The sequence below is a fragment of the Parasteatoda tepidariorum genome, chromosome 3, assembly GCF_982258835.1.
Source record: "Parasteatoda tepidariorum strain Cologne lab strain chromosome 3, Ptep-v5.0, whole genome shotgun sequence".
NCBI classification, from domain to species: domain Eukaryota; kingdom Metazoa; phylum Arthropoda; class Arachnida; order Araneae; family Theridiidae; genus Parasteatoda; species Parasteatoda tepidariorum.
This window is the reverse complement of record NC_141757.1, coordinates 88,167,081-88,185,180: the sequence shown is the minus strand read 5'-3', so window position 1 is coordinate 88,185,180 and position 18,100 is coordinate 88,167,081. Positions and strand designations below refer to the sequence as shown.

General features: G+C 29.5%; 1 protein-coding gene across 5 annotated transcripts in view; it reads left to right on the top strand.

The window, feature by feature from the left end:
* LOC107441901 (Krueppel-like factor 6) overlaps positions 1 to 18,100 on the top strand; it is a 145,576-nt gene that overhangs the window by 99,317 nt on the left and 28,159 nt on the right. For 2 of the 5 annotated variants that reach the window (XM_087159774.1, XM_087159775.1), the window contains one exon: positions 3,819 to 3,907. The exons of 2 other annotated variants lie outside the window; for them this stretch is intronic. In XM_087159774.1, coding sequence (XP_087015900.1) covers positions 3,863 to 3,907 — 45 coding nt within the window. In that variant the 5' untranslated portion in view covers positions 3,819 to 3,862. Of the gene's footprint in view, positions 1 to 3,818; positions 3,908 to 4,876; positions 5,038 to 18,100 lie in introns of those variants that run through there. One more of the 5 variants, XM_071182907.2, reaches the window with a different exon arrangement.

The following is an 18,100-nucleotide window of genomic DNA, read 5'->3' as shown; positions in this document are numbered from 1 at the left end:
AGAAATGGGTATAACTTCCCCATTATTATAACGAGAAAAGAAAACACTCCTGCGAATACACTCTCAGAATTTACGGATCAGTTTTGAACCTCAATAATACCTAGAACCATAACACGAGGCAAATTCGCTGTAACTTTTATTTATTTTGAATTGCTCCCTGTTGCTGTTTAAGTTGAATATCGCGTTTAATGTGTAAGATAATATAATTCAACATTGTCTAATAGCCCACTTAGCTTATTGGTTGCCGTAAATTTGAATGAGCGATTTTATAGTTCAACACTCTCCAGAAACTTCTGACAGTTTACGCAGAAACGTCACTACTGGTTTGTATCTCTGCAATCATTCTAACTAGTTTATTATAGCTCTACAATCTTCTTAGTTGATTTCTTTTGTGCTATACAATTTTTCTATCTGTATAGTTTTCTGCACTAAAAACTTCTGACATTGTTAGCAAAAGCATCGCTACAGGTTGGCATCTATGCAATCTTCGAAATTATTTTATTTCCTACTCTACATGATTCTTCACTGATTTATCCTGCAGTATAAAGGCGCTAATTTAATAGTTTTCTGCAATAAAAACTTCTGACAGTGGACGATAAAACGTGACTACAGTTTGGCCCCCCTACATTTTTCTTCACTGATTTTAATCGTGAAATACAATGGCCCTAATTTAATAGTTTTCTGCATTAAAAACTTCTGACAGTAGATGGTAAAATGCCACTATAGTTTGGCATCCCTACATTGTTCTTCACTCATTTTAATCCTGAAATACAATGGCCCCAATTTAATAGTTTTCTGCCATAAAAACTTCTAACAGTGTATCAAAAGCGTCGCTGCTGCTCTACAAACTTCTGGAAAAAAAATTTCATGCAATATAATGGTACAAACTGATTTTTTTTCTGCAATAAATATCTCAACTCCTATTTGCCAACGGAAAACAAATAACATATGTAGGAAAAAAAAATTAGTCTCAAGATATGGATTAACAGAATAATTTATTAACCAATGAAATACGATTCTTTAAGCACCGTTAGTGCATAAAATACTAAAGCGGAACTAAAAAGTATTTATATTGAGTGGTCTATTTTAGCTACCAAAGATTTCACTCAATTTTTGTATCCTAATTAGACCACTCATTTCGTAATTGTGATTACGTAGAAATCATCTTGAGAACGAGGAAGAAATTAAAGATCATTGCTTCGCATTCACTTACTATTAAAGCTTAAAAGTAAGTAATAAAATTCGAATCCACGCGCGTCTAGCTGTAGTTTGCACGCGAATGCCCGACTATAAATAGACCAATTCCATCATTTTATTAGGTGATTGACACTGTCTCTCGACTGCATATCCAATTTGTCTTATACGAATTTATATTTTGTTTTATACAGGCAGGGTATGTTATATCGTCATAAATTATCCATTTTAGGTTTAATAGTTTTGTCTTAGCCGATATATTATGTCATTAAGAATACGTGTTCCGTTTCTAATTATAACGATTATTTTTTTTATTTCACAATGAAATTAATTAATTGCACGACAATAAAAAAGATGGAACAGCCGAGGAAGGACTATGTTTAGAAGTGCTATTTTTTTTTTTTTTTTGTACAAAGTTTTGTTTTTTCGAAAACTTTATTTTCGTTTTTCTTTCTCCTCCTAATTTGCTAGAATGAAACTTTTAATGAAATTGTTCGGTTTTAATTACCTCTTTTTCTTTTGTTTTTGTAAAAAAAATTGTGAAATAATTCTTTCTTATTATTCTTTGTGTGAAAATTAGGTCCTATTTTTGTGAAAAAATACAAATAAAAAGTCTTTAAAAGAGCTGTAGTTAAAAAATATGTGTAAAGGAGGTCGTCATAAATTCCGTTTTTTTCGTTTTTCTAAGGAAGAATTTGAGTAAAAATTTATTTTTAATATGAAAATATTGTGAGGGATCCGTTTTTAGGTTAAATTTTTTGAAGTATCCGTTATTTTAATAAAATATTTCGGGAAGGAACTTTTTTTCGGATAAAATATTTTGCGAAAGGTACCAGGTTTTGTGATAAAATATTGTGCGAAGGACTCATTTTGACGATAAAATTTTTTTCTCTTACTCAAATTTCTCCTAAAATAACCAAGGTCACTGTTATTCATGTTATAAAACTTAAATTTTGAATCATAATTTCACATAGAGTGTTAATCATTATTTTTCTCTTCTTTTTATTCAATAAATTAAAATTTAATTATGTGCTTACCCGTAGTTCAGCGAGTGTCTATAGGAAATAGATAATTGACAAGTTCTTTAGAATTTAAAAAGAATATTTTATGATTTTGCCTCATATTATTTCGTTAACCTCAAAATGTCTTTGCATCCTTCTCTTTAATCTATTACAACCGATGAGAAAAGTAATTAATAGATGTGAATAATTCTTTGAGTTCAAATTTTGGTCACTTCGCATTCCCGCAGATGTAGAAACGGGTCATGCCAATTCTGAGTTTGATTGATAGATCTGAGCTAGTTGAGTCACCAATTTGTTACTTTTTTCATTTAGTTGTACAAATACCACGTGATTTGAATATAAATTAGATTATTGAAACTAAAAGTTCAATGGTTATCAATTTCTGTCTGAATGAATCGTTCTCTTTTTTTTTCAGTTAATGTTTATAAATTAGACAAAAAAAGGCTCTTTTTATATCACATTTTTTAAGCAATGGTGTGTAAACGCTTAAGGCTAACTCTTCAATTAGGTGTCTCTGAAAAGAAGAGTGCTCTCACTGGAGGTGGCAAAAAAAGCCAATTTAAAATTTTTTTTTGGGGGGGGGGGAGCGATTGAAAGATATAATGTGCTTATAAATCTTATTTTAAATTCATATTTATATCACTATAATGTGAAGAAGGTTTATAAAAAACATTGAAATGCTTTTTAAAACTTTAATACTAACTTAACTTAATTATTATAATTTTAAGTTGAACAATTTAATTACATTATAAAAAAGAATAGTCACAGATTTATTGTCCTTAAAAAGATGTCCCCTTTGTCTGGATAAGTGAGTCCATTATTCTTTTCCCCTGTACACCGCTGTTATTAAAACCTTATTTTAATCTCTTTTCATGAACAGACAGACAGATAATTAAAAAAAGCTGAAAATAATAAAATATTTCAAAGTAACATTTTTATTGCGGGAAAGCAGTCTGTTTGTCAGACCCAAAGGAAAAAACGTAAGGAGCATCATTTTTGTAACTAACTTCCGCCAACACCGAAAATCCACCTACCACTTTTTTGAAGAGATGTACCCTACGTTTTTTCTCTAAATATAACAGAATTTTTTCTTTTATTTGAGTCCACTTTCTTAAAGTAGGAAACCAGTCTAGAAAGAAGATAATTCTGCTTTTTTTCAAACATAAAAGAAAAAACTTAGGACGCACCGTTTTCGTAATAATCTTCGATCACAACTGAAAATCCCTCTTCGACGTCGAAGTCCACTTTTTTTAAAGCAGGAAACCAATCTGAAAAGAAGAATATTTTGCTTCTGCCAAACCAAAACGGTAAAAGTTAGGTAGCATCATTTTCGTAACTAACTTGTATCACCAAATATTAAACAAAAAAAACTATGCAACCTACGTAGTTTCTTTTCTTTTTTGCTTCTTTTTTTTCAGAAACATAATAATTATACCCTTTAAGTCTTCTTCAAAAATTAAATTTTTAAATTTTTTAATGTTTAATCACGCTTCTATTGTTTACCTCTTCTTATTCTAATAATGTATGCTATCATTATTGACTGTTTGTATTTCAATTCAATGAGTTTGCAACGCAATAATAATTCGTTTTCTTTCTTTCTAGGTGAGTTTGAAATAATTGAATCCATTGTTTAACTGTAGTTCAAAATGTGCCTCAAATATCTCTCTGTTTGGAATATATCCCTAACTCAGGTATCCAATTAAGTATTTAACCAACTCTTCAAAAAATATTTTTGTTTCAAATATTTTATTTAAATTAAGACAGTTTTAATTAGATTTTTTATTTTTAAAGAAATTTAATTATCAAGTACTTTATGGGGGTTATGAATGTCTCAGTCTTTATTTTATTAATTGAAAAACATGAAATTCATTTTATTTGAATTTCTTAAAACTGAAATTTGTATTCTTCAAACGACTAGTACAACTATTCGCTTGACACGTACTACTCAGAATTTAATTAAAAGAAATTTTATCAACAAATAGCTAATGACGTGTCATAAATGTCAATATTTATTTTTACCAAGATATAAATTTTAAATTCATCGTGTTTAAATTGTTAAGTTTTTATGGTAGTTAAGAGATTTAAGAAAACAAACAATGTTTTACTCATTTAAATTTAAAAAATCTTATAACTTATTTGCTGATTTAAGAGTTAAATTCTAGTGTAATGGTCCACATTTAGAACTACAAAGAAAACTCAAAATGCATATTAAAATACCCATTCTTAATTGATATTTATGCAGTTTTTTTTGTGGGAATTATTATAAAACGATAATCAGTTAGTTGCTCTTTCGCCTACGTAAAGTTTTTTTCATTTTTAATGATAATACATTTACAATTAGTGATCTTTGAACTAACGCCTACGTGCCATTTTTAACTATTAGACCTGACCCAGTTCATTTAAATCTTACTCACTATAATTACAGCACACCCATTAGCAAAAAGTAATATTTTGAAAGAATCGTCATCAATACATAAAATCCTATCTTCTTTTTCATTCAACTTTATAATTACGAAATCAGTTTTCACACTTTCGTAAAATACACACACAAGGACACATTCCATTTTCTAATGTTTACAACGTTTGTCCCTAATTGCATATGTTGGTCGTCAAAACACCTGAGGATTTTGCAATCACCTGACTGGTTGGCAAACGTTGGGCTTGACCAGAAGTCTTAAGCACTCATCAAAACCTTGCTTCGGGGTCGCGAAAAAAGATTGCACATACGTCAATGAAAATGAAATTTGCATAGCAGAATAGAAAAAGAGGAATTTCGTGAATGAATATTTTTCGCAATACGGCCTTCAAAGTTGCCAGAAAGGTAAGAAGTTAATGTTGAATCATTTCCGGACTTGCGTTTGGCGTCTTGAGAATAATATGTGTCATTCCCACTCTTTCATATAAACACGCATGTCTTGCGAAAATTAAAACATTTCCGCTGAAGTTTACGCCAAGTCATGTTTACGGTACAAAATTAAAATTCATTAGTGAACATGTTTAGAATAACTAGTAACTAGTGTTTATTCGCTATGGTGACTTCTATAACAAATCTGCCACAATGCAAAAAAAAAAAAAAAAAAAAAAAAAAAAAAAAAAAAAAAAAATTCCCGATCGAATTACGGTAAAATATTTTTTTACTGGTACGTGTTACGGAACAAAAAAATATATGATATACTGTATTTTTTACCTTAAAATCACTCAAATAAAATAAATATTACTATAGAAATTGTGGTATAATATTTTACGGTTAAAAATGGATTTTGAGGAGGCTGAATCCTAAGCGCCTTTACTTTATACCGCAATTTTTTACAGTGCATAATAAACAGATAATTGTGTAATATCATTAGTATATGTTCTGATAGTTTAACAAAATATTCTTAATAATTATTTGAAATTTAAAGCCTCTTAATTGTACTTTGTTTAAAATTTTGAGCCGTTATTAACGATTGAACCCCATATCATAGATTAAACTTGATTACAAGCTACTGGGGATCAATTTGTTCGGGCACATGGCTCAATTTAGCAGCTTCTTAAGGTTGAAAAAATTTGCACTGGTTTATGGTTCAAGGTACAGTTCAGTTTTAAACCGATTTTTCTTAAGACATTCTTATTTTTGGTCATATATATTAAAAAGGTTCTTACTTTTTCTCCCCTCAAAAATATTAGTCAGAAAAAAAACTTCTAATGCTCATACCATAAACCTTTGATAATTTTGCAATTTCCCCTTATTTTTTACACATTTTCTTTTCATTTGTGAACTATCTTATTTTTCATATACTGGTGAATTAAGGTCGATATTTAAATCCATGTAAAGTTGTTCGATACTTTTAATTAAAAAAAAAAAAGGTTTGTTATTTTAAAAAATAAAATAAAATGGAGCTTGTAGAATATTAATTAACTTTTTTTATTTGTTATTTTAATATTAATATGGGAATTACTCCGTTACTATGGAAAGTGACCACTCGACAACAGAAAAAAATACTTATGGTTTAACATCCCCTTTGTATTGACAAAGCTCTTAATTTCTAGAATTAATGAAATAAAATAATATTTATAGCTAAAAAATGTTATCGTTATTATATTCTATATTAAGTATCTATTGTAAACAATAAATTTCGAAATATTACGCATTCCCGTTTTAAATTTTTAGAGATTCACATCTGAAAAAATAATGCGTTTTAAATGCAAAGTTTATAACGGCCCCTTATATTATATTAAACAACGTCAAACTAAAGAAGAAAAAAAAATTTCTGTGTATTCTTCTGTGTATTTTAAGAAATGAATTATATTTATAATGATTATCAATGAATCAAAAAATGTCATTTTTTAGTCATACTCAGTTGCCATTTTGATTACCAAGAGATAATTGTCATAACTGACGAACAAACACACTAATCTGTAGCTGAATTTTTTCTTGGAAAGGTTCTTTTTCTTCTATTTGGTAACACTGCGTGAAGAAACCAGTTTTCCTGCATATCATTTCAATTTCATTATGTGCAATGTGTGTCTGTGAATGCATAATGCAATGAGCTCTGCAATGTGTCTCACATAAGGTGACTTTTCATGACATTTTACATAAAATATTGAGCTTTTCGCATCAAAATGATCTTTGATATTAAATCTCCTCGGCGGAAAAGTTATTTGAAAAAGAAACTGAAATGATGTTTTTCTTATGATTCTATTCATCTATTCATCTTATGATTTTGGAAGACCTCAGTTAAAAATAATCATTTCAAATATATTTCGTGTAAAATGACACGGTTCGCACTAATCACAACTAAAATTACTAATTTTGTTTTTTCATTATAGTAGTTATTGCTACTATTTTAGCACAGGCAATAATAATTGTTTTTATTCTAGCACACCATTAACAGTTCAACTGATATTCTTGTACCATTAACAATGATAATCACAATTTTTGTACAGTTAACGATAATAGTGATAATTCTAGTACTGTTAACAATAATAGAAGTGTTAGTTCTAATAACGTTAATAATAATAGTAGTGTTAGTTCTAATACCGTTAATAATAATAATAGTAGTGTTAGTTCTAATACCGTTAATAATAATAATAGTAGTGTTAGTTCTAATGCTGTTAATAATAATAGTAGTGTTAGTTCTAAACTGTTAATAATAATAGTAGTGTTAGCTCTAATACCGTTAATAATAATAGTAGTGTTAGTTCTAATACCGTTAATAATAATAGTAGTGTTAGTTCTAATACCGTTAATAATAATAGTAGTAGTGTTAGTTCTAATACCGTTAATAATAATAATAGTTATGTTAGTTCTAATTTACTGTTAATAATAATAGTAGTGTTAGTTCTAATACTGTTAATAATAATAATAGTAGTGTTAGTTCTAATACTGCTAATAATAATAGTAGTGTTAGTTCTAATACTGTTTATAATAATAGTAGTGTTAGTTCGAATACCGTTAATACAAGAATTGTAGTTTTTCTCTTTTACTTTAAAATACATTTCATTGATGGTTTTTTGTGAGTTTTTGTAAATTATACTTCATAAAAGTACTAACTACGGAACTGATTTACCGATAATTTTATGATCTCATATTTTCTGGTACACTACTATTATTAGGTAATCGAATTAAAAATAGCTCGTCCGATAATTTTATAAAATTCGTTTGGAATATAAATTGAACGTTTTATTCTGGCGTTTTACATTTTTACAAAAAAGTGCTAGCCAACATTATCTCCGTCTTACATAAAATTACAAAATTGTAACATTGCGACTATGGAAAACTGCAAAAATGATGCATTGTGACTATGGAAAACTGAGAAAGTGAAGCATTGCGACTATGGAAAACTGCAAAAGCGAAGCATTGCAACGAGAAAAAACTACAAAATTGTAGCATTGCAACTATAGAAAACTACAAAATTGTAGCATTGCGACTATGGAAAACTGCAAAAGTGTATCATTGCGACTATGGAAAACTACCATTTATTTCATGTGGTTAAAATAATTTTTTTTTTCTTCCGAGAAAGTGCATATCTTTAGGTGGCTTGTTGTGGAACTGATTCAGATTGCATTGGTCGAACAATATTTTCCTTCGTGTGACTGTATTTACATAGCAATAACGGAGAAAATCCATAAAAACCCAAACGACTAAAAAGTAGGTTAAATAAAGATAGCATCATTTTCTAACAGTTACAGTTTCATCCTCAAGTACCATTGTTTAACTGTTAGCGGACATGAACCAAGTACGCTTAGTAGACGGCTTCATAAATGTCTATTTCACAAAACTAATCGAAAAATTATGTGAAGTTAATAGAAAACAATAAATATCGCCTCATAATAGTTTTTATGAGTAATTTATTTGTTTTCGAACTGATTCACGACTTCCTGTGTCGTGGTTTTATTCGGTGACTCGCGCTGTATTATTGGATGTTCGTGCCTTCGTGAAATTTCGGCGGCGGAATTTGGTAATTGAATGTGGCCACAACTAAATAAGGGCTCTTCCTTTGATTGTTATTAAGTTTTCATAAGACAATATAAGTTGCATAAAAATATTTAAAAGCTCATTGTATTAGTTTTTATTATTATTCTGCGAAACCAAATTGCTTCATATTGAATGCTTCAATTCTTTATTTGGTATACTTTATTTTTCGATTAATATTAGATTTTTATTGACTCTTATATGAAGAGAAAATATGTGAATTATGCATTTTAAATGTAACCTAATGCATTATTAACTCTATTGTTTTTTTGTAAGAAAAAAGTTATTACAACGCAAGTTATTACTAAAAGTTATTAAAAGAAAACTACACAAAAGTTAGAAAATAATCAAAAAATTTGCGAGCAAAATTTTAAATTGTTTTTGTTAAATCACGCTAATTAAATTTATTTTTTTATCAGTACATCATTCTTATTTATTTGTTTATAATAACTTAATAGTCCATATAATTGTCACTGGGAATGTTCATTATTATTATTCAGGAGTATTCATTCATTATTATTATTCAAGAATATCATTATGTGTAATATTTCTTGTTTCCCTACTTATTTATTTTGTTTTATTACTCATTTATTTATTAGATTTTGTACATTTAGCTAATTAACTTATTTTTGTCCCATCATAGGAATTTTACAAAGTTTGGTGTTAGTTTCATTGAAATATGCTTAAATTGCATATACACACAAAAAAAGTTTTTTGCATGAAAACTTTTATTTCAGAAACAAAATGTTGCATAAATGCTCCATTGTCTAAATCATTTCGTTAATACTAGTTTTTTTTATAACATTTGTTTTATTTTTATTATATTAATAGAAATCGCAACTTTATTCCATCATAAAAGTTTATGATTAATTTCAAATAGAATAAATATACATTTTCAAAAAGTCAAATTTGTCAATAACTGTTTCAAGTTTTAAAAACAAAATTAGCGTAGTTTGAAAATTTTCAATGGAAAGTGTTTGCTCCAATTGAATTTACAAATATTTTATAGACGTCTTCAGAACCCTCAAAAGGAGCAGAAAAATATACTTCACAGTGTTAAATAAAAATAAAAATTACGCACTTCTAGCTGAAAATGGGTTAATCAAAAAATAAATAAAATAAAAGCTCATTGAAAAAATTTAATCAAAAAAATTTTTTTTTTCGCGTATGAACCGCATTACCAGTCCTAAAAATAAAAGTATATTATTCCGAGTCTGCTTATGAAATGTTAAAAACATGCAAATACGATTTACACATGGTGCATTAAAAGCTGTAGCAATATATTTAAAAAAATAGTTATTATCTGAAATATATTAGAGATATAAATTTATAATATAATCTATACGATCAATCCATTTTGAATTAATTAAATTATTAATTATAATCAATAAAGTATTGATTATTTAAATAATTAATGTAAAAGCCTGTGCGTAACTGGAATTTAAATAATCCCGTCTCGATTGCATCCGTTATCAAGAATGCATTCACTGTTACAGTTATTGCATAAATTAACAGTTTGGACCGTTAATGTTTAATTACAATATTTGAGCTTAATGAAAAAAAAAGCAATTGCTGTTATACTATTTCTATATAAATGCTTTGTAAATAGATATGGATTATATGAAAAATAAAATTTATAAATTAGATTGCATAACCGATAAACACTAATAATACGCATATTTTATTTATTAAAACCATTTAAATCTTTGACGCAGAATTTTTATTAAACATATTTTTCCTTATGTCTATTATTTTAGGTCAAAATGCGTGAAAAATATTTAGCATTTTAATAAATTATTGTTATGAAATACAACATGAAACACCTGTGTCTTTTTCTGTGTTTAAAATAAAATCTTCCAAACACTAATTTGTACTTATTTTGAGTTATTTAGATCTAAGAGAAACAGTAATTCATCATTAAAATTACTTTTATTTACGAAATCAATTGTTGTTTAAATAAATGTTTAAATATGAATCGAAAAAAGGTTTTAAACCACTTTGTTTAAAACCGGTGTTTTAAACAAAGGAGTTTTAACACACACCGGTTTTTTTTGTGAAAGGTAAAAACTTCTAAATACGGCTCACTTCCAAACAATAATCTATGAGAAAACAGTTATTCCTCACTGAATTTTCTTTAGTTTCCAAAATCAATTATTGATGAATTTTTGAATATGAATGCAAAAAAAAAATTTTTTAATTAATTTTTTTCGATTTTATATTTTAGTACAAATACAATTCCGATAATCTAACACATATGTTTAGTAACTATTAGACTGTTTTTATAATTAATAAAATATCAAGATTTGCTTCAAAGGTTTAAAGGAGTAAATCACAAAATAATTGGAAAACATGTGGTTAAATTATATCATAAAATGTTAGTCCTATTTTTAAAAATTTTAAGATGCCATTGTGACTAGTCGGCCAAATTATATCCCCCCCCCTGAAACTGAACTGTAGTTGATTTTAAGCAATTGATTCTATAAAGATAATTTTGGTATTTGATCTATTTCAGAATTTTTTTAAAAAGTAATCTGAGGTGATTTTTATACATTTATCTATCGTTTCCTTGTTAGGTGTTAAGTATTTTTTTTTTCTTCACTATATTTATCTTATCTACCTTACATTCCAACGAGCCTCCTTAAACCTAGTCAACAAATTTTATCTTTAGATTATACAGGTACCGTCTGTTGCATCTTCTGACTGTTTGATTAAGATACTGTATGAATCAACTTGGTGTGCAATGTTATTTTTGATTTTCGGTAAACGTTTTTATCATCATCTGACATAATTAAGATTCTAGTTAATGTTGTTGCAATTTTATCATTCTAAATTTAGAGCTACTAGCTGTACTGAGAATGGAAAGATGACAGATAAAATTTCAAACTATTTTGATCATTTGTGGTCGAGTAAGATGAAAAATCCATACTGTAATCAGATATTGTGAAGGTTAGTTTAAATAGCAGATTTTAGCTAATTTTAATCTAATTTTTGCTGATTAAATATCAGCAAAAATTAAAAAAAAAAGTTTATTTAAACGAAATTTATGTTATTTTGTAAGAAGAAATATCTGTTTTATGTAATCTGCTGAAAATGATTAAGTATGACATTAAAATGGGTTTTTAGCAGAGCTGGAAAAACACATACATTCACTCACAAATTATGAATCAGAGAAGCAAAGATGATAGTTGATACAGTACAACCCTACAAAAAAGGGTCACCATTATGCCAACAGTTCGGAGATTGGACCCATATATCCATATACTTATATCCATATGAACTCCGGCAGACATCATCCATATGTCATCATGACCATATTTATCAGCTCAAGTGATGATATACATGAGCCAAATCTCCATATTATTTATAATAATGGGCTATATTGGCATATAATTTAATGAAACCGAAATGTCTAAGAATTATAAAATTTAAATAAAAAAAAAAATTTATTAGAGAGAAATAAATTTTTCAATATAATTTTGCATAAGTGACGAAATTTACTTTTCCTCAATTAAAATATAAAAAAAATATTTTCTTCACATAAAAGTAATTATTATATAAAAACTTTAGAACATAAATCACAATTTGCTTTAGTGGAACAAAATAATGAAATGTACACAAATATGATATAGCGTATTGGGTAAGTAAGTACCTGTGTGTTCTGATAAATACGTAGATTTAATTATAGTATGTTTTATAAAATAAGTTTTGCTTTAAAAACTTATCTTTTTGTTACAAAAATTATTAATAGTTTTTTGCATTTAAGAAATATATTTTTTAAAATAATCCCAGAAAAACTCTTGTAGAATAAAGAAATAAAATGCATATGTATAAGAGTGATAATACGGAAAATTAATAAAATATGTAAGAATTATGGCAGATAAATTTATTACAAGACATTAAAAACCGCTTTGGATTTTTCTACGTGTAGAGCCTGTTAATTTGGGGGGCTAAAAATCTTGACTGTATAGCCAATAGATTTTTAATATTGATAGTCGTTTAATGTTTTCCGTTACTGTGACGACCGTTTGTTTTGTTTCTCTCATTATATGCAATGTCATTTTAGAGAGTTTCTTCTTACAAATAGGTATTGAGATCATTTTATTATTGAAAAAAAAATATTATTAACGTATCTCTGTAGTACCAATTCTAGGAAATATTCTTAATTTAGCGCGTGAATAAAGAACGGAAAGAAACGAAAAAAGTTTAAAAACCTTTGATTTATATATAGTAAGGCAGCCAATTGCCACAGAATCAACTGAATGAACGAATGAATCAGAAAAAAATATGTGAATATTATAAAATGTCAAAAAATAGTTTATTACCCATTATGTTTGGTATCTTATGGTAGTTGGTTACTACAATTTTATAATCTGCATAAACAAAATAATTTTCAAAATACTTAGGAAGTTTTATTTGGTACCCAAAATATCGAAAATAGTCTGTCCTGTTTCCCATAACGGAGAAAAAATTCTGGTAAAATTACCGTACTGTAGTATCGTATTGACATAACTAGTAAAAAATACCATAATTCTGGTAATAAAAAACAAAATATATGGCATTTACATCATTCATTTGGTAATTTTTCCGTTCACGTGCTAACAGTTTACTGGAAATTCTGGTTTTCAAAATTAACGTTCTTATTACCACACATTTGGCGAAAAATATAAAACTGAAAAGTAATCCAACCGAATAAATGGTTTTTATTCCATGCTCAAAGGTATTATGATAAAATTACCAAATTTTACAGATATTATAAAACCTTATTTTATTGTTCATTTTACCAGAATCATTACAAAAGCGCTTCAGTAAAATTTACCGAGCTTTTTGGTGTTCTCATTGAGCCAGAAACGTAATAAATTTTACCATATTCTGGCAGTTTTAACCATTATGTTATGAATCAAACCTTACCTATTCTGTCTGGATATTTTTAAACTTACTAAACGTAACCAGAAATAGTTCATTGCCAGTCCCCAATTAGACTGGTATTTGCATATCAAAATTGATAGTAATCTGTCTTGAGGACATTGTTTTATTCTGCTGTTGTAGAGCTGGTTAGCACGCAGAAGAGATAATCTGAGAAAAGGGCGGTTGCTTTGAAGACGAGTCAATGCATCCCCACACGAGATCAGCCTAATGGGCAGATTAAAAAGCACACAAGCTCTACATCGTGAAAAGCTAGGAATGTCGGTAGATCGTCCTACAGACCGAGAAATGCATTTCATGGATGACGGCCACATTTTGGCTTGGTGTCGGTTAGTTCCGCCAAATCTAAAGAGGAATCGTCCTCTGGATCGGTTAGCCCTTTTTACTTTCTGTGTGTGCCACTGCCACGATGTGTCGTTTCTCAATCATCCAAGCTGAAATCCTAGCCAATCCTTTATTCCAGTCACGTGGTGCGAATGCCCTTCGTCCGTCGCACCTTCCTCTGAATTTCCTTCAATCTGTTTGAATAATTTTTTTTTTTTTTTTTTTTTTTTGTGAAAAATAGAGTGTGGCAACGCGATGAATTTTATGATAAATCGTTTGCTATGTCGAACAGAGTGACATTACTCCATCAATCCAATTCTTTGCTTCGCTGAAAGCTTTTATTATATGCTTTCATGATGTGTGTTCTTCGACTGGTTTTTTCTAATTGTAGAATTCAAGGAATAACAAATTCAGGTTTTCTTAACCCTAGATTTTATTTAAAATTCAATTCTTAGAACCTGAACTTCAACGATTGATGCAGTATATGGAGATTGTTTACTTCTCAGAGATAAGATTTGGAAGAGTTTAATAGCTATTAGAGGTTGTTGTGGCTTTTTCTCCAACTGTGTGACGAAGTCAAACAAGATCCATTAGACCATTGTTTCTCAACGGGGGGCGGTGGGAGTATGTCGAAGGGCGGTGGACTTGATTGGGGCGGTAGGGGGGCGTTGAGTGTATTTTGGGCAGTAAGGGGGCTATGAGCATGTTTTGTTATTCTAATTTAACTTTATAACTCCTTAATTTTATAAAATTATTAAATTAAGATTTATTTAATAAATAAAATTAATATTAAAGAAAAGGATTAAAGTAATATAATAAATTAAGATTATCTGATACACTATTTGTATTAGCAATAAAACGAATTCATCTATTCTCCGATCCTAACCAGCACAGCGCAGCGCATGAGTCAGTACTTTTTGCCTCTGACTCATTCAAGCTTTTTAGTGGAAATTGAAGTGCATGCACTTTTAGTATGAATGTTCGATTTGACCCGTGTTTCTTATGATGGTTTTAGTTTGCTTCCTTATAGTTTTTTCCCCAGTTTCGATTCGATTTCATTGTGTATTTGGCCAGGTACGTGGGTGAATTAGTTCCTTATCGTAAATTGCTTATTGATTTGAAGAAATGTTGATTTTCCTTCATCGCTTGTATTTTGCTGCCACCAACAATGTCGGTTAGCATAAATAAGTGTCGTCAATACAGTGTGAAGTTCCTCAGTGAACTGATCGTTAAGACACGGTTCCCAGCAGATCACCAAAGATTTGTCATTTTTCACGAACATCAAGGGCAAGTTTCTGAAGGCATTTTCGGCCTCAGGCTCACTAGCAACCTCATCACGACAAAATGCGACGAAGGTTTGATTGCCTCTTATAATATATCAAAATTAATTGCTAAATTTGGGAAAGCTCATACCATCAGCAAAGAGTTGATATTCCCGGTTGTCGAGGAAGTTTTAGAAACAGTTTCACACCATCCAGCTTCATCCAATTTAATCAAAAATATCCAATTAAGCAACGATACAGTGCGGCAACGAATTGATGAGATGGCTGAAGACGTTGAAGTTTCCTTATGCAAACTTTCGATATCCAACGAATTTTCCTTTCTAGCTGATGAATCAACCTTACCAAGTAATGTAGGGTTACGTCCGGTTTGTGAAGGAAAGAAAAATTATTAAGGAGATGCTTTTTGTTTGATGGTAGATACCAAAGTTGAATATATTTTTAATGCTGTCAAATATTATTTTAAGGAGCAAAACATTCCGCTTGCGAATATTTAGTCTGTTGCCACTGACGAAGCTCCTGCAATAGTGGATCGACATGGGGGGTTTATCACCGTTTTGAAGAGTGGATCGAGGCTATCAGATATTTTAGCTGTTCACTGCGTGATTCACAGACAGCATTTAGTCGGAAAAAATAAAAGCGACAGTTTGCATCAGTCATAGCAATGTGTCATACCTGCTGTGAACAAAATTCGCAGTAATGCTCTCAACGATTGATTGTTTATACAGCTATGTAAGAAAAACGATCAAAAATATCACTTGCTACTTACACACCGAGATTCACTGGCTTTCCAAAGGTGCATGTCTCAATAGGTTTTGGAATCCTTTCAACTCTGTTCTTGAGTTCCTCGAAGACAGAGATGTAGTTCTGAGAGACAGATTGCTAGAATTCAAGATAGACTTTGGCGGATTTATTTACAAAATTTAATGGCTTTAATTTACAATTTCAAGGCAACGATCTGAATTTGATCCCTACAAAATCAGCTATTTCTACTTTTAAAAAAAAACTCATTTTGAGGAGGCAGAATTTTGGTAGGAATGAGTTCAGCAATTTCCAATCTTATCATATCTTTAAAAGAATGAAGAAATTACCCCTGATGATGCACAAGAATATTATCAACACCTTGACTCTTTGCACGTGGACTTATCTGAATATTTGAAGGATGTTTTGTCCCTGGAAATTCCTCAATGGTTATGAACCCTTTTGTGATTGAATCGACAGAGGTTCACATTCAGGAGGAATTGGTGGAACTTTAAACTAATGAAGCTTTGAAAATTGAAATGGTGATCGTCTCACAAAAGTTTGGCTTCAAGGTAACATCAGTCGCCTCTACCCTGGACGGTGGAATATCGTCAAAAAATTTCTAATCGGCCTTCCTTCTCCACCTTTTCGAACGTAGATTCGGTGCAATCTAGTCGCAAAAAAGAGAAATCGACTCTAGATCGTGCTACGAAGGGACTTGTGTCTTCACCTCACTAAAAACATTGAACAGAATGTTAAGAAACTGGCTCTGAACCATCAAGTACAATCATCCCACTGACGTAATTACTCGATTGTTTCGTTGATACTACTTTTTAGCGTAAAAAAATATTTTTTGGGTGTTTTTTTAATCATCTAATTAAGAAAAAATGACTCTTTTTAAGCACAGTTTTTTTTGTTATTTTTTTTCATCACCGTATTTATTTTGATTAGGACAAATTAACTGCGATTACCTGCGGGGATGAAAGTATCGAGTTAACGTACACATTGAATATTTTTTTAAAAGAACCAAACAAATTTAACGCGTAAAAAAAAAAACTGGATTTTCACAAAAGGGGGCGTTGAAATGATTTTTGCTCTTTAAGGGGGCGGCAACGTTTAAAAGGTTGAGAATCTATGCATTAGACCGTTAACCCTCAGAAAATCAAAGTTCCAGTATTATTCATGTGCAATTAGAGGTTGTTTGGAACATCTTCTTCTGGCCCTGCTGCTCCACCATGAGGGAGAGATGTATATATTTTTTTAGAAATTTTGAGTATAATTAAAGTGACAAACATCATCAACATATCTATAAAAAAAAGATCTTGTTGAAACTTTAAAGTAATATAGTATTTGTTTGCAAAATCCGAATAATTTCTTTATTGAATCTTCAGTCTAAGCTAAAATTATGCCCATCTGACTGGAAGTTACACGTTCCAATTCGTCCAGGAAAGCAAAAGGTGTGTGTAACACGTATCTCAATTTCTGGCTTTTTCAGTTCGCATATTTTCTGTAGAACTTATTAGAAATGAAAGGCATATTTAAAAATTATTTTTTAAATTATGTTTATATCTATCTGGACAGGCCAGTTGTTAAAATTTGTTACAAGCCAGTTGAACAAAATTTGTGTACACTGGTATTTGTGTATATTAGAATACAAAACTTTTGGAAAGTGGCATTATCTCAATAATGGTCACAAATGTTTAAATTTTTCAAGTATTATTTGTATACGGACTTGAATTTTTTAATACATTTGAAAATCAAGGGAGAACTATGGTTTATGTTCATTAAAGGTGATTCTGAGAAAAACGATATCTTAAGATTTGAGTTTTTTCAGGAGCAAACATTCGATTGAAATCGTAATCATAAAATATACATGAATGCCACAAGTATTTATTTACATCCCTTAAATAATTCAAAATAAAAGTTAGTTTTTGATGTTGAAAAAAAAATTAAAATTTGAAAATCTGGTTAAGCAAGTATCGTTTTTTATTCAATAATACTTCCCCGATCAATGCTTCCTCTCTAATATTCTTGTATTCTATCACTATCATAGACAATAACCTTTTTTCTCTAGCATGGGCCATTTTCACTGTGTAATAACTCTCGGACGAAACGATTTTACACGCTATCGAATTATCAAAACTTAATAATTCTCAAAATGC